At 39.9% G+C, this 14,731-nt stretch overlaps 2 protein-coding genes across 3 annotated transcripts in view; both read right to left on the bottom strand.

Annotated features, from left to right (window-relative positions):
• slc2a9l2 (solute carrier family 2 member 9, like 2) overlaps window positions 1–1,839 on the bottom strand; it is an 88,103-nt gene extending 86,264 nt beyond the window's left edge. The window contains exon 1 of one of the 2 annotated variants that reach the window (XM_020592520.1): window positions 1,676–1,839. The gene's annotated coding sequence lies outside the window, so the exon portion shown is untranslated. The remainder of the gene's footprint in view (window positions 1–1,675) is intronic. The other variant, XM_020592517.1, reaches the window with a different exon arrangement.
• A 1,329-nt stretch (window positions 1,840–3,168) lies between these two features.
• Window positions 3,169–14,337, bottom strand: wdr1 (WD repeat domain 1). Its single transcript, XM_020593166.1, has 15 exons — window positions 14,188–14,337; window positions 12,853–12,974; window positions 11,922–12,012; window positions 11,676–11,823; window positions 10,288–10,468; window positions 9,497–9,574; window positions 9,199–9,279; window positions 8,629–8,862; window positions 7,755–7,842; window positions 7,351–7,507; window positions 6,683–6,770; window positions 4,827–4,937; window positions 4,494–4,667; window positions 4,231–4,375; window positions 3,169–4,023 (listed from the first exon to the last, which is right to left on the bottom strand). The coding sequence occupies exons 1-15, from the start codon at window positions 14,201–14,203 to the stop codon at window positions 3,917–3,919; spliced, it is 1,821 nt and encodes a 606-aa protein (XP_020448822.1). The 5' UTR covers window positions 14,204–14,337; the 3' UTR covers window positions 3,169–3,916.
• Window positions 14,338–14,731: the final 394 nt, after the last annotated feature.

Here is a 14,731-nt window from a genome sequence, read left to right as displayed (position 1 = left end):
ACACATATTCTACTGTTCTTAGTCCTGGTTGAAATACATTCTATTTTAATTCAGGCTTTTAAAAATGCTTCTGGCCGGATGTCTGACACCGTTTTCCCCTGGCCAGTGTGTCAATGTTTTAGGTTTTGTGCTGAGGCAATCCGCAAAACAGCGTGGAGTTTGTCATCAGTAATGCGTGATCTGTGCTTTGTCTTGTTCAGATTCATTATTGAAAAGATCTGTTCCCACAGATAGGTGCTCCTAAACATTGACAGAACACGAGCCGCATGAAGTCGGAGCTGTGGCATCAAACCAGGGGGCAGTAGACGGTAAAAGTCCTCGATTGCAGCATTTTGGAACTTTGTTCTCAGGCCACTATCGCTTTGAAGCTCAATGAACTCCATCTGAAGGTGATGGGGCGCACTGTGGTGAAAGGATTGACAAAGATGGCAAAACCAGAGAAGCGCCGATCAAACTCATTCCTTAACCGGTTCAGTTTGGTAGCCAACCAAGCACATGAAAAAGCACCGGGAACTGAGGCTGAGATGCTCTGACAAACAGGAAAATGGGCAATTTCTCTTTTCTTGGACATTTTGGGATCATCTGTAAAGATTTTTAGATTCCACTTAAAATGCCGTTACTTCAAGGGTAACAATCTAAATGCATTATGGGAGATATAGTTTATGGTCAGTGCACACTTTAAAGCAGAATATACTTATTTTAATATATATTTGCACCTATTAAGCTATCGCGGGCCACATAAAATGACGTGGTGGGCCACATTTGGCCCGCGGGCCTTGAGTTTGACACATGCGCTATAGCATATTAAACAACGGCATGACATAGTTTAAAAGTGATAGTTACATCAAGAAGTAAGCAAGAAGTGTATGTGGTTTGCTTTTGTGAAAAGAAGCATTTGGGTCAGGAAAGAGCCCCTGTGGGGAAAAGATATGGTCAAGTAATGAAAGACAGGCTTGTAAACACCACCCTTTGGAATATCTTTGCACAGCCCTGGAGTTGAGGTAACAGAAGCATTAGGTTTCTCAGGGTGTGGGTAGACATTTCACTGAGATACTAACCCACAGGCTGAACATGGCAAACCACTGAAAATAGCTGAAGTGACACAAATCTTTTGTCTATTGAGTTACATTTCAATATCAAACATACAGTATCTTGAACAAGTTTCAGCAATTTTCAGTCATGTAAGCTAAAATTTTATGAAGCATTATTATTGCACTGTTCATGTCTACAAAAAGAATAATTATGCCAAATACTGAATCCTTTATCTCTCTGTTCAGATGAGCAGAGCTACAATCTCAAATTTTTCAATGCATACAACACTGTCAAATCGAGTGAATGGTATTACTGTGATTGTGTCCCTGTGTGCTGTGATAAGCAAGGTACAAACATTACAAAGTCATTTCCATGGGTCATGTCCTGTGTCCCTGTTGTATTCTATCTCAAAGATCACTCTTATCTGGTCTTCAAACTGATATCAGCAGCTCTGTTATAAACTGGCTTTTCCCTCTGCGTCAGTGGCTCAGTGTCTCCTACAGTAGCTACCACCCAGCACTAGCTGTACTGTTACAACTCTCAACGAACCAATTATTGGGAATGAATGTAGACATTAACAGCTCCTAATTATGTCAACAAGAACAGGATCATTCATTGTGGAAAAATTAGAAAGAAAACTCACCAGCTTGTCTCTGAGCATTTACTGTCCAAACCTGTGCAAATTCCACGACCAAAGTAGCTGCTGGCACAGAATTAAAAAGCCACCATCATCACATGAGATCTTGCTGGCTAACTTAATTTACTGAAGCCAAACATGAACAAAATGTGGTTGGAGCCACAGTATATAGTGCAGCTACAAGAGACCACCTTCTTTCCTGATAAGTAAATCATCTACTGCTGGCATTCAGATACCGTAGTTACATAATCAACTTCAGTTGGAAAGAAAGTATCTAAAGTTTGTCCATAGAATTTTTTTTTTTTTTTTTTTTACAACAACTATGATTTACTGTATGTGATGGTCTAAGCAACACATTTTCCACACTGTTCAGGTAAACATACAACAGAGGATGGATTTTCAAAACACTGACATTATGGTACATATGTCTTTTAGCCTCACAATGTGGCTGCATCAAACCTAATATCAAGGACAATCCTAAATGCTAAAATTAATGTTTATGTCACACTTTGTTCCTTTGCAGGTTGCTTTATGAGCCATTATTGTCCATTGTCATAACTGTTCTATTTTTTGCAGCTTCTTCTAACAGACACATTGGAGCATCCAGCTGTGTAATGGGCAGATCACTGCTTGACCCAAAGGAGGAGGAACAATTCCTCGTTTACTCTCTTTGGTAGCAAACTGTGCATCAACAGTGAGAGAAATACAAGCTCTCTGACTATTTTTTCACTTAGCAGTTCCCCAGATTTTGCCTGCTAACTTCCCCGGAGCAGGAGAACTAGAAAAACTGATCTTAAGGTTACCCTCATTTTGGCCTTTTGTAGCCAATGTGTGTCCAGAAGTTGGTCTGAATAAATTCTGAGGTCAATATAAAGCACAGAGACACTGAAGCCATCTATGTGTGTAACTGGTAAATTCAAGGTTGGGCTGTGTTGTCTGGCAGATAAACATTTTTAACATTAGACAAAACAGTGATGGGTAGGTGAACTAACAGGCACAGCAGAAACACTTGGTGCCAGCTTAACTGCCTTCTCAGAGAAGGACATTAAATATAAAGTTATGGTCAAAAGGGAGACCAGTTCTAGGCCAGCTGATGTCATTGGGCTAAGTCAATATGAAGTTTAATTAGCCTGGTGTTTGCCAACATTAGCAGCTTCTTATTTTAGGAATTGTGCTTTACTTATCAGCAAGGCCAGCGACACTTTTCTCAACTATTTCTGCTAATTGGACAACAAAAAGGAAAAGATGGGAGACATTGACATGACAATGTAAAGTGTTCATTCTACTAATACTAATTACACAAGTGCAACTTAACTCAGAGCACCATGGAAATCATCTTTAAGCAGGTTTTTTTCCCCATTTACAACTCTCAGGATCTGTACCCCACAGGGCCCCTGCCTGTAAATACCAAGGGTGTTCCTGAATACCATAAAATCGTACCTACAATCTGCACATAAATGTGTTCTGATGAATAGGAAAAAGTACAAATCGGCATGAAATAAAAATGCATAAAAAGGTGTTTTTTTTATTATTAATTAATCACTTCCACCTTGGAAGTGGATGCATAAGGACATGAAAAAAGTGAGACAAGCATAGTAGGCCCAAACAAAAACACAGCAACAACAAGAACCTTCAACTAAACAGACAGCATCTTGATTGTACACATACTTTCAGTTCCTATTATTGCTCCCCAGTGCAAAAGGAAGAGTAATGAATCACTAAAGGTATGAAACCTAAAACAAAGCAAAACCACCCACCCCCTTCAAACCTTGCAATGAAAAAGTAACAGGTAACTGCAGTTAGGAGTTATCATTTCAGGAACTAAGGTTTCATTTATTTCAAACCATTTTGTTCATGATTTAAAAAAAAACAAAAACTTTTGGTTTATCTGTTAAGTTGTAGTGAGCCCAACCACAGGCAGACAAGGGTTTCAATTTAAGCTGAGTGAAGGCTATTTCCTAAGGAATGTTGAGCTTACAAATATTTTTCTGGGCCCATAATGCTCAAAGAGATGTAGATAGTTACATTGACTACTTTAACATTTCCTCTCTGTAAGTCCAGGTTATTTGCATTAGAAGCGCATCATCTTAGATCATTTATATGGGAGCTTTTCCCCAGCCATAACCATTTACAATTCAGATGTTTACAGACATCATAGAACACCATTTAGATAGTGAAAATAAAAATAAAAAACATTTCTACAGCAGTCCTTGTCCCTGGAGATGTGGATGTTTGTCTGCTTGCAGCTTAGTATTTAATAGTCCACTGCTTGATGCTGGCATCATGGGAGGCAGTGACTAGAGTGTGCTCATCGATCCAGCCCAGGCTACTAACGTGGTACAACCGATGAGTGTCTGCAGATAACACAAAAACAAGTGATGAATTAAAAAACATTTGCAGCCAAGTTCAGTTTATGCAATACTCAAGACACCCTGAAGAATGAGCTGCCTTTATTTTTCCCATGTTTGGATTCTGTTGCAGAGTGGATTTATATGGCTCATACACAGCAACATCCAAGTACAGCTGTGTATACCTGCATGCTTGAGTGAATGCAAGCATACCTGGGAGTTTGATCCTCTGGTCTGCATCATTAACAGTCCAGACAAACACCATCATGTCCATCCCACCAGTGGCAAAGTGCTCATTATCAGGTGACCAGGCCAAGGTCACGGGTTTGGCATGGTGTCCATAAAACTCATTTTTGACCTCGGGGGGGAGCAAAAATAATAATTATAAATCAGACGTCTAAAATTTTCACAAATCCTCTGAATATTACATCTTAAAAAATGCACAAAGTGGATGTACAAGCCAGACAAATGTATACCGTGTAACCGTCTGCCACAGTATAGACTGTAGCAGCTTTCTTCTCATCGATAGCAGCCAGATAGGCTCCATCATTAGAGTAAGCCATATCTGTGATTGGCCCTTTAGCCTCGAGTGTTCGACCCTCATCCTTCAGAGTGTTGCCCTGAATGGAGTACAGATAGATTTTCCCATCCTGAGGAAGAAAAAAAGGGAAACAAAGCCCAAACCTAATGTTACTACAGTATAATAAGGAACATCCTGTGATAGGTTTTTATTACACACCAAAACAGAATTGAGTCGGATAAAAACTAAATTCAAATTGGCAAGATATTTGTTTTAGATGTCCACTTACCGTTGCTCCCACTGCAGCTGTGGTGCCACCAGGGTGGAGAGCTCCGACCTCAGGTTCATAGCTGAGATGGTCCAATGTGAAGATTTTTTTCTTATCCTTCAACAAGACAATCTAGGAAAGCAAGAGATGAGGAATGAGGTCATCCAAAACAGACATTTGTTAACACCTACATTTTTAATCCCATGTGAAAACACTGGATTTAAAGAACCCATGGCATGTTAATCTCATCATTTAATATTTAGGTTACTTTATTTATACCCGTAGGTAAATTTGTCTTGCAGGTCAGATCAATTACATCCTTGACACATTCACAAAATACAAGAATAAAATATAACACATAACATAAACCTGGCGCCAACACCAAACATAACGTTAATCTTGGGCACCTCTAGATTAGCTTGGCACCCCTCACAACTCCAAATAGTTATTTCAGAACGGTAAAACCAGATAGCTTCTTCCTAAAAACGAGAGGATAGTTTATGAACGCACACAACTCCTGTTGCCCGTGTTATATTGAAAGTGAACAGCATACCAAACCCCAACAGCATTAATTAATATGAATGTCTCCTCCATAGATAGGTAAACAACAGTACCAATGAAGAGATGTACAACACTCTAAAGCCGCTAATTGAGAAACCCCATAGTTTAACTGGCATAATGCAGACATGGTAACTTCTCCAGCCTTACAACTATTCTAACATTACCAAAACAAGGCATTAACAGACATGCAATGTGTGTGTTTTTTTTTTGTTTTTTTTTTTTTTAAACTTACCATTAAGTCCCACCGAGTAGTAGAAATGTCACTCAATTCAAGTAGCCCTAAGGTCAGTAAATCCAACTAGTGGTCGCTGTGTCTTCCCCCACACAACCACATACAGTTCCAAAGTAGTGAAATTAATTCCAACAGGTAGCATAGCACCAACAATAACATCATGGGCCGTTAAACCACTCATTAGCCAGCATTACATCACACGTTGCAGACACACTGGCCTCAAGCAGTCAAAACAAACGGGTACTGTGCTCAAGGGGAATCCAGCATTGACAAGCTGATCACTAACCGTGTGGAGCTGGCTGCTTGTAGGTTAGACCCAGTCAGGTAAAACAGAAAGTTCCTATACAGGAACATTCCCAGACATACCGTAACCTCAGGCCCTGTATATTTCTCCACATCCTCTGGTCACAGTGCAGCAGCAGGAGGTAAAATATATCCACAAAACCGGGTGCAGTAGAAGAATTCCGTTTGTACCGGACAATGTCAGGCAAGCTTACATGAATGTGCAACTGCCTGGAGATTATGACCATTCAAGGAAATCCTTAAACTATCACGTAATGCTTTATTTTGTTAGAAAAAAAAAAGGATGAGGAGGGTGAGGAGCTCGGTCACCCGGGAGGAGCTCAGAGTAGAACCGCTGCTCCTCCACATCGAGAGGAGCCAGCTGAGGTGGCTCGGGCATCTCTTTTGGATGCCTCCTGGGCGCCTTCCTAGGAAGGTGTTCCAGGCATGTCCCACCGAGAGGAGGCCCCGGGGAAGACCCAGGACACGCTGGAGGGACTATGTCTCTCGGCTGGCCTGGGAACGCCTCGACATTCCCCGAGCTGGAGGAAGTGTCTGGAGAGAGGGAGGTCTGGGCATCTTTGCTTAGACTGCTGCCCCCGCGACCCGGCCCCGGATAAGCGGAAGAAAATGGATGGATGGATGGAAAAAAAAAATGTATGTACGCCTCCTTTTTTTGAGATTTAGGCTGCATCTAAGATCATAATTCACCATTGTAACATTGAAGATAAGTCAAAAAACAAGGAAAAGCATGTCATGGGCTCCTTAAACACTTAGGTTAGGCTAAGCGACAAAGCATTACCTGGCCAATGCACACAACCAGCGAAAGCCCTCCTGGTCCTACAGAGACACTTTTGGGCTGCAAATCCATCTTCACCACATCAGAGGCACTGAAAACCACCAGTGTGTGTGTTATCTATATTGTTAAGCTTTTAGTAACATATAGAAATAGACAAAGTCTTTAATTTTGAAAACCAATGCTTAGTTTAAGGTAAAAGAAACCAAGGCATATTCCAATATCATGTTCAATTCCAAATGAATTTGCATGAAATGTCATCTATGGTTTAAGAGACTAAAATATAATTGACTCATTGATGCTGGACTTACTGTAATCCTACGATTGGACTGTATAGTAATCAATATTTATTAAGTACTATTTCCTATTAATGTTATTACATTAAAACACTGCAAACATGCTCTGAGAAAAATTGGGGCATCAGAACTCAATGGATGCAGATTAATTTATCTTAATTTCAAGGAAAATGAGTACTGATTATAGCTTAAGTGCATCCACCCATTACAACAGTCAAAATAAAGGACTGCTTCAAAACTTAATTTCCTCTCCTGCAGACAACTGCTGTAACCACACTGACATCCATTCATTACCAGACAAAATGCAGAAAATCATAGTCCCCACTAGGCTTGTTCCAGACTTATTATCTGTACAGTCACATGTAATGACGCCCCCACCTGTACTCCTTCTTCTTGATGTTGGTGTAGCGCAGTGTATCATCCATGCTGCACGTCACCAGCTCATCGGCTTCATTGACCACCATCTTGCTCACCTGGTTGCTGTGGCCTTTCCCTTTGAGACAGTCATTATTCCCGGTGTCTGCATCCCAGTAATGTGAGGCAAATGTTAAGGACAACATTTACTGCAGATATGGATACTCAACGTTGCAGAAAAAAAAAAAAAAACGACCTTCTGGACATGTGGCAAGATATACAAAAAGAAGATATCCAACAAGGAAATGTATGTAATTTGCTTAAATATTATATCTTAAGACAGTACATACTGGATAAATGACTGACTTCTGTGCAAGCGAATGATCTTTACAGTCATTACTGGCACCACATCAGCAGTCAAAGGATATTGATGTGCCCATCATGACTACCCGAGTAGATGTATTGTCGCCCTTCACTTTTGTGAACAGTCATACACTGGATGGATTTGCTGTGACCCTGTAAGATGAACAAATGTCTTCAATGCAAATACAAACAGTAAAAATAAAATATTTGCCCTTACCCATTACAGTCATTTCACTTGAGAGATTTGGCAGCACATTATTTCCAGTTCTGCCATCTACATTCTACCACATACTGTAAACCACAAACTCTCATCCCATTGCTGGGTCAGCCCCTATACAACCTGAGAGTTTGAGATACTGGAGCTTCAAGAATATCCGTGTAATTTTACACCATCTGCCACGTCACCATTTCTGGCAAGAACGTTTACCAGGTAGAAGTTTTCAGTGTCAGCTCTAGTGAAAGGTTGACTCCCCCCCCCAGTCATAGCTCAAGAGTTGTTTTCAAAAACCATTGATAATAAACAGAAAACCAAAAGCTATGAACTTTATGTGAAAGGTAGGAAATACTGTTTTAATCTATTCTGCATTAACAGCTTCTGTGTACATAGAGTATATTGTGAAATTTTAACAATGAAAACATTCAATTTTGTAAATGAATTGTGAATTTATATGCGAGCTTGGAATATCACAGCAGCACATTACTTTCAGTGCGTGTTGTACATTTGGACCCACAGTTACAAACTTCTGGATCTGTAGGAGCTCATTTAAATTTCACATATAAAATACATGTTTACAACATGTTCTTCATCTTCAATACTAGCAAGTTTCAGCAACTCAAGAGTGGCTCACCCAATTCATTAACTTCAGCAAATGTTTTTATTTGTATCAAGGAACACAAATGATAACAGAAACAGAACTTTGACATTTTTAATAGTCTGACCTTGATTGTGCGTATGGGCCTGTCAGGGTTGTTCTTGTCCAGGTAGTTGATGTGTCCCGACAAGGAGATGCTGAGGAGGTGGTCTTTCTGCCACAGGCAGCCCAACTGCTGGTCTGTCACATCATTGCCCATGTTAAAGGTGGTGACAGCCGTACGTGTGCCAACATCCCAGAGCTTCACGGTCTTGTCCCCTGAGGCAGAGATCAGTTGGGAGCTGTCTGGGCTCCAGCTGATCTGGAGGATATAAAGCACAGGAGATTGAAAGAAAGGGCTCCATTAATATACAGGTAACAAAACTTTTGTGTAAAGAAAGCACAACATAAATGTTCACCCATCAACAGAAACACCAATGCTATGCGGAAAACAAATAAAACAAGGAAAATAGGTAACTTGAGAACATTATCCCTGATCTGAATAAGGAACAAAGCATTTCCTGCCTCTACACATTACTGGCAGACTGTGTGCTATGCCGATTAAAGCTAGCTTTTGTGAAAGTAAAACTCACACAGTGAACCAAGACACTTGGTGAGAAAATGACAAAGGGGATAACAAAAAAAAAAAAAAACTTACAGCATAGATTCCTCCATTGTGGGCCTTCTCTCCACCCAGTGGAGAAATGAGCTCACCCTTTGTTCCATCATAGATGAAAATCTGTGGAAATATCATATTATTAAGAAAATACCATATTATTGTGGCCACCTACAGTTTGTGTGACATTCTGCTCCACAGGCCAACCTCTTGACTGAGACATCCCTAGATTATATTTGTATTATTTACATCCATATCAGTTACTTATCTGGAAAAGGTAACCTTGTTGTGCAAGTTGTTTACATGATCACATGGCCACACCTGGTTATCCATTACTGACCTGACCATCAGCCCCAGCTGTAGCAAACACATTTCCATCTGGAGAGAAACGGACACAGTTGACAAACTGGCTGTGATCCTTTAGTGGTCACCGGGGAGACAGAGGGGAAGAAAAATAGTGGACAATTATCCATAAAGAACACATTACTACATAGTCCAGACTTTTAACTTTAGAACCTAAAGGCTCAACAGGGACTAGGTCAAACGACAAAAAAACTCAACTGTGGATATTGCAAGAATGGCACCAATCAAAACCAGCCATAGCATTTGTACAAGGCAGCTGAAATCCTGAGGCTAACTGTAAAGAAAGTCATAATCAAAGCAGTTTGCTGCTGCAGTCCCAAAACTTTCTTTTACCAATTTGATTCTTAAATCAAACAAAGCTGTGATTTCACTAAAACTAAGATAACATCAAAACATTTGGCCCTTGGCTATAAGAGTATTCCTACAGGATGATATGTTTTACATGCAACTATCACAACCCATCATTACAGAAGGTAATTTACATTTGGATCCTTAAAAATACAATTGCCATCTGAATTCTAAAAACAGACAACAAGGCTTTTTAGGTTAACAACAAAGTCAGGGAAGGAAAAAAAAAAAAATTTATCACTTCAAAGGCAAAAGTAAGACTACAAGTAGATGACGACATTTAGCCTGGGGTTGGTCTGTTCTGAGCTTAAGAACCCCTTTTTTCCTGAGACAGTTCCCACACAGTCAACTTGGTTCACTACTTTGCTTAAGCACAAATACCCCTTTGGGGGGGGGGGAATCTTAATTTATGCAGCTCACACGTAATGTAAACTTGAACTTGAAGGGAGGGCCCTCGAAGAAGGACCCACAGGTGTCATCACTAGCAGTGGCAAGACGGTAAGGGCGTTTCTGCCTTATATCCACACTGTTGATTAATTTGGAGTGACCTGAAACGTCTCCCACTGAGGAGCCAGAGTCCCACAGGAACACTGCTCCAAACCTGAACACAAGAGATGAACAGACAGTGTCAGGTTCATGTGAGAATTGTGAAAAGAAAAAATGTTAACACATTTTTAATATAAAAACAAATTTCCCAGCAATGTAACTGAATAAAAATGTGTTCATGTAGAATATGGTTTCATGCCTAGTCACACTAAAATAATGGCTGTACAATGTGTGGTCTTTTTCTAAATTTTTATGAACAGTTAGCCTACATAGCTGGTGAAGCAGGGAATGTGCTAGAGTACTGTACATAGCATTCACACAGTGTGCAGCACTTGGTTCATATTTTAAAAAAGAAAAATAAGTGTATTATAACAAATATGCCAACTTGGTACAGTAAAAATATCCAAAAAAAAAAAACCCACAAACTGGCAGGTACCCAGGGGACATTAATCACTGGGAGGAGCATCTCATGAGACTGAGTCATGGTGCTTGGTGTTTAATGGAAAACAACATTCATTTACTGTATTAGCTTGATCAAGGAGGTTATGTTTTTATGGGTGTTTGTTGGTTGGTTTGTTTATTTGTTCACAGCATAACTCAAAATGGAATGAATGGATTTTGATTATATTTTTTGAGAGGTAGGGTTTGGCCCACAGAACAATCCATTAGAGCTTGGTGCTGATCCAGATCATCATCCAAATCCAGGATTTTTTTCTAAGCATTCTTCACCATTGTGAGATAGGGCCAATTTCAATATTTTTGCTTCTTACTCCAAACAATGCTTAGACAAAAATTACAAGAGAGCATCCACATAAGGGCTACCACACACCCAAGTCTGATCTGGATCCAAGTCATATTCTGAATGTGCTGATCCAGAAGGTTCAAATTTATAGAACTCACTACTATGAGACAACAAATAATAATAGTCTTAAAACAAATTCTAATGGGAACTCTGATTCATTAGGGTGTCACCAAATTTGATGCATCTTCAAAAGTTACTGAGCTACATCCTGAAGAAAACCATCATTAGTCAGGTATTTATTTTCTTATTACTAATGGTATTAACATGATTCCAACTGCTAGGGGTAGATTTTCATGGTCAAGGAATCGTATTATGAGGGTCAAACTATGATGGGAATATTGTTTTTAGGTGTAATGGCATTATGGGGAAACTGAGCTGCCTTGGCTGAGGTTTGCGCTCTCTGAGTGCCGTCTGGTTGAACACGAGCCTTTTTCATAATATGAAAACTACTGATGCTCACTTCTCTCGTCCGTCCCCAACAACAGCAATCCTCTTGCTGTCCTCCGTCCATGCAATGTCCTTGATCTTCCCTGAAATAGGGGTGTACTCATACTTGAGCAGGTGTTCCTTCTGAGTGGTATCCCAGATACGGATCTTTCCTGATGCATCTAAAGGATTCAGTTACAATGATGTTATTATAATAGTAACATTTCTGTGGAAACTAAATGCAGAGTGTTGCTGACATGTTCATACATGGGATGTTTACCTCCAGATGCAATGTAGAATCCACTGGGGGCATATTTGGCAACAGTGACTTGATGGGCATGCTCAGTATAAATGTCTGCTATAGCCGGGTTCTGGGAAATACAGGAAAGGAGAGATATCAGCAGGGCCAATTTCTAAAATGGCACAATGTGGCAGCGAATCACCAGTGCATGCCTTTGTGTCTTAATTTTTTTATAGCTCTCGCCTTGTTGCTGTACTCAGTATTCAATACACCCTAACATATCAGAGGTGTGGTTACAAGTGCAGAGGCTAGGCTCCATTTAGCCATGCCAGTGTGCCACATGTTATGTAGCAGTGTTGGTGGGGAAAGCTCGTAAATGGAGTGCAGGTGACAGGTATGACAATGGGTTTCTAACAATCAAGCGGCAGCAAGTAGTGACAATACTGTTTCAACTGGCTTGTAAACCTATTAAAGTAAGCTTTGTATGGAACCAACTATGACTGCAGCCAAACTTCTAAGTGTTGGCAGAGTTGACAGAGTGAGTACAATGACCAAACTATTACGACCTGGATTTGTCATGATCTTGTTATATTCAACTGCTGTACAAAGTGTCAGGTCATTATAAGCCGCATGTGTCATTTTGTGTGCCGAAGTGATATGGAAACTGTGTCCATTCAGCACAGTGCCAGTCAGATTGTAGGGTGTACAGTTATGACTACACTTCATACAGATTCTGCCTGCTCAGCAGTGCAATAAACAAAGCCTTCAGTAGGTCAGTGAAATTATGCTTTTGAGGTTGGTGTCAATTCAATCTTTAAAACATGACTCACTGAATCTAGTACAATCAAAATGGTTTACTGTAAATTGTGAGTAAATTTCCATCGTGGTTAATAAATAAAAAAAAACAAGTTAGTAAAGGAAAAAAGAATTAAAATGACACTTAAAATATCTAAAAAAATACTATAATTACTTCAATGTTCCTGATGATGACACACTTCCCATTGGTATAGAGGAAGTTGTTGCCTTTGGGATCACCACCGATCACTTTTGCAACTCCCCTCTCCATCTGTGGGAGACTGGCAAATACATGTTCTAAAAAAGCAGATATGACAAGAAAGATGAGAAAGAGAGACAATGTGAAGCAGTAAGATTAATAAAAATGAAATGAATATTAAACTGTACTATTTATTAAGGGATTGTTTGAAGACAGCCTGAAAATCTGACTTGTTCTCCCTCAACTAACGCCTTACACCACTAGTTTCGGACACATTATAAGAGTATGCAGAGTTAATCAGAATCACTTAGTTCCTCATTAGTGACTCAGAGGACCGGATGTGCAGAACAAGTCTCTGGTACCTCTCAGATCTTTCCAGACACGTTTCTCTGCACTGATAAAAACAGGGTTCAGACCAATTTGGTACAAAACTGTCAAGGCAGTGTCCATGGTTAAGTTTATCTTTCACCTAAAGAAATTAGGTTGGCATAGGGTTTGGCTACTGCATCACAAAAACAGTACTTTAATATCAACTAAATATAGGTGGTGTATTTTAAGACTATACACATTATCTTGGCAAAAAAGAATTTAGATGTTGTGTTTCTATTTACACATGCTTAAAGACTGCTGCAAGATGTTTTAAAGTGCATTACCAATCAAATGGCTTATTGCATCGTTTGGGTTCTTATTACACAAAAATAAAACCATGCATACAAAATATATCAGCGTAGTTTTATATACAAAGTCAGACACTGCAAGGCTGTTTTTGCTCTTAGCCATAAAACAATGCGAGCAGTAACGTTAACTCAAGACCAAACATCTATTTTCTTCTCACAATATTTGCTCTCCACCAGCTTGCCATTAAAATTACAGCCAAACAATTTGTTTCGTGCTTGTTCAGCAGCCACAGCCTAGACTGCTTACCCAGCAGCGCTTCCTGAACGTTAGCCACTCGGTCTGGACATGTCATAACAATGCGATGCGAGCACAACTATTTCCTCTCACTGACGTTAGCTCGTCTAGCTAACGCTAACTTATACGAACAGCCTGTAACGCCCTGCATTTCAAGCAAGAGCGCCTTCACAATAAGCCGTGCTTATCAGACACAAGTCTGTCCGAAATCTGGCAGAATCGCTGCCAGTGCCGAGATTTTGCCTTTCAAATGCGAAATGAAGTGTCAGAATCGTGCAGCTATGGGCGAGGCTAGCTAGCTGCGAGCTACCTGATACTAGCTCGATTGTCGTCCAGAATAAAAATTTCTTTAGCCTACATTTTCTCCCAACCATTGCCATTAAAAGTAAACACACTTACTCAGTTCATACGGCATCTTCCTTGCTGGTCTCTAACTTCACGTTACTCTTTCAAATGAATGAAACGGTGCAGACAGTAGAGCTCTCCCGGTTGTGCACTCAATCACACAAACACGGAAGCGAAAGCAGCTCTCGCCTTGCCCATATATAGTAAACTCACATACTACGTGCGACTGCCAGCCACTAGCCAAGCACTACTGTCTGTCTGTCCTCGGGGTGGTTCTTACCCTGATCATGTCTTTCAGGCATCCAGGCAATTCATCCCTGATCATATTAGGTAATTAACCCCAGTTTGTGCTTCTCATGTGCTATACATGTCACGCAGCTAATTTGTATATTCTGTAAAATAAGACTAAAAAAACTGTGTATCAACATTTAAAGTATCATCTAATCATCTTGATAAAATAATATTCAAATTCCAAATTCCTAATCCTGGCAACTAGAAAAAAAGTATTAAAAATGACATTAATATATATAGACTAGATCACTGTTAGCAATTCTAAATGTTTTAAATTTTCTGTCTATCATCCTAATTTGAATAAGCC

The sequence above is a fragment of the Monopterus albus genome, unplaced genomic scaffold, assembly GCF_001952655.1.
Source record: "Monopterus albus unplaced genomic scaffold, M_albus_1.0 scaffold18.1, whole genome shotgun sequence".
NCBI classification, from domain to species: domain Eukaryota; kingdom Metazoa; phylum Chordata; class Actinopteri; order Synbranchiformes; family Synbranchidae; genus Monopterus; species Monopterus albus.
The sequence above is the reverse complement of the archived record's forward strand: the minus strand, read 5'-3'. Positions and strand labels throughout refer to the sequence as shown.

What these genes read in the sequence shown, in the direction of transcription:
- wdr1 (XM_020593166.1), bottom strand. An exon ending in GTTGGGGACGGACGAGAGAA is followed by an intron (nt 10,469 to 11,675) that starts GTGAGCATCAGT and finishes TCTTGTGTTCAG; the next exon opens with GTTTGGAGCAGTGTTCCTGT. An exon ending in CCAGAGGATCAAACTCCCAG is followed by an intron (nt 4,024 to 4,230) that starts GTATGCTTGCAT and finishes TGTTATCTGCAG; the next exon opens with ACACTCATCGGTTGTACCAC.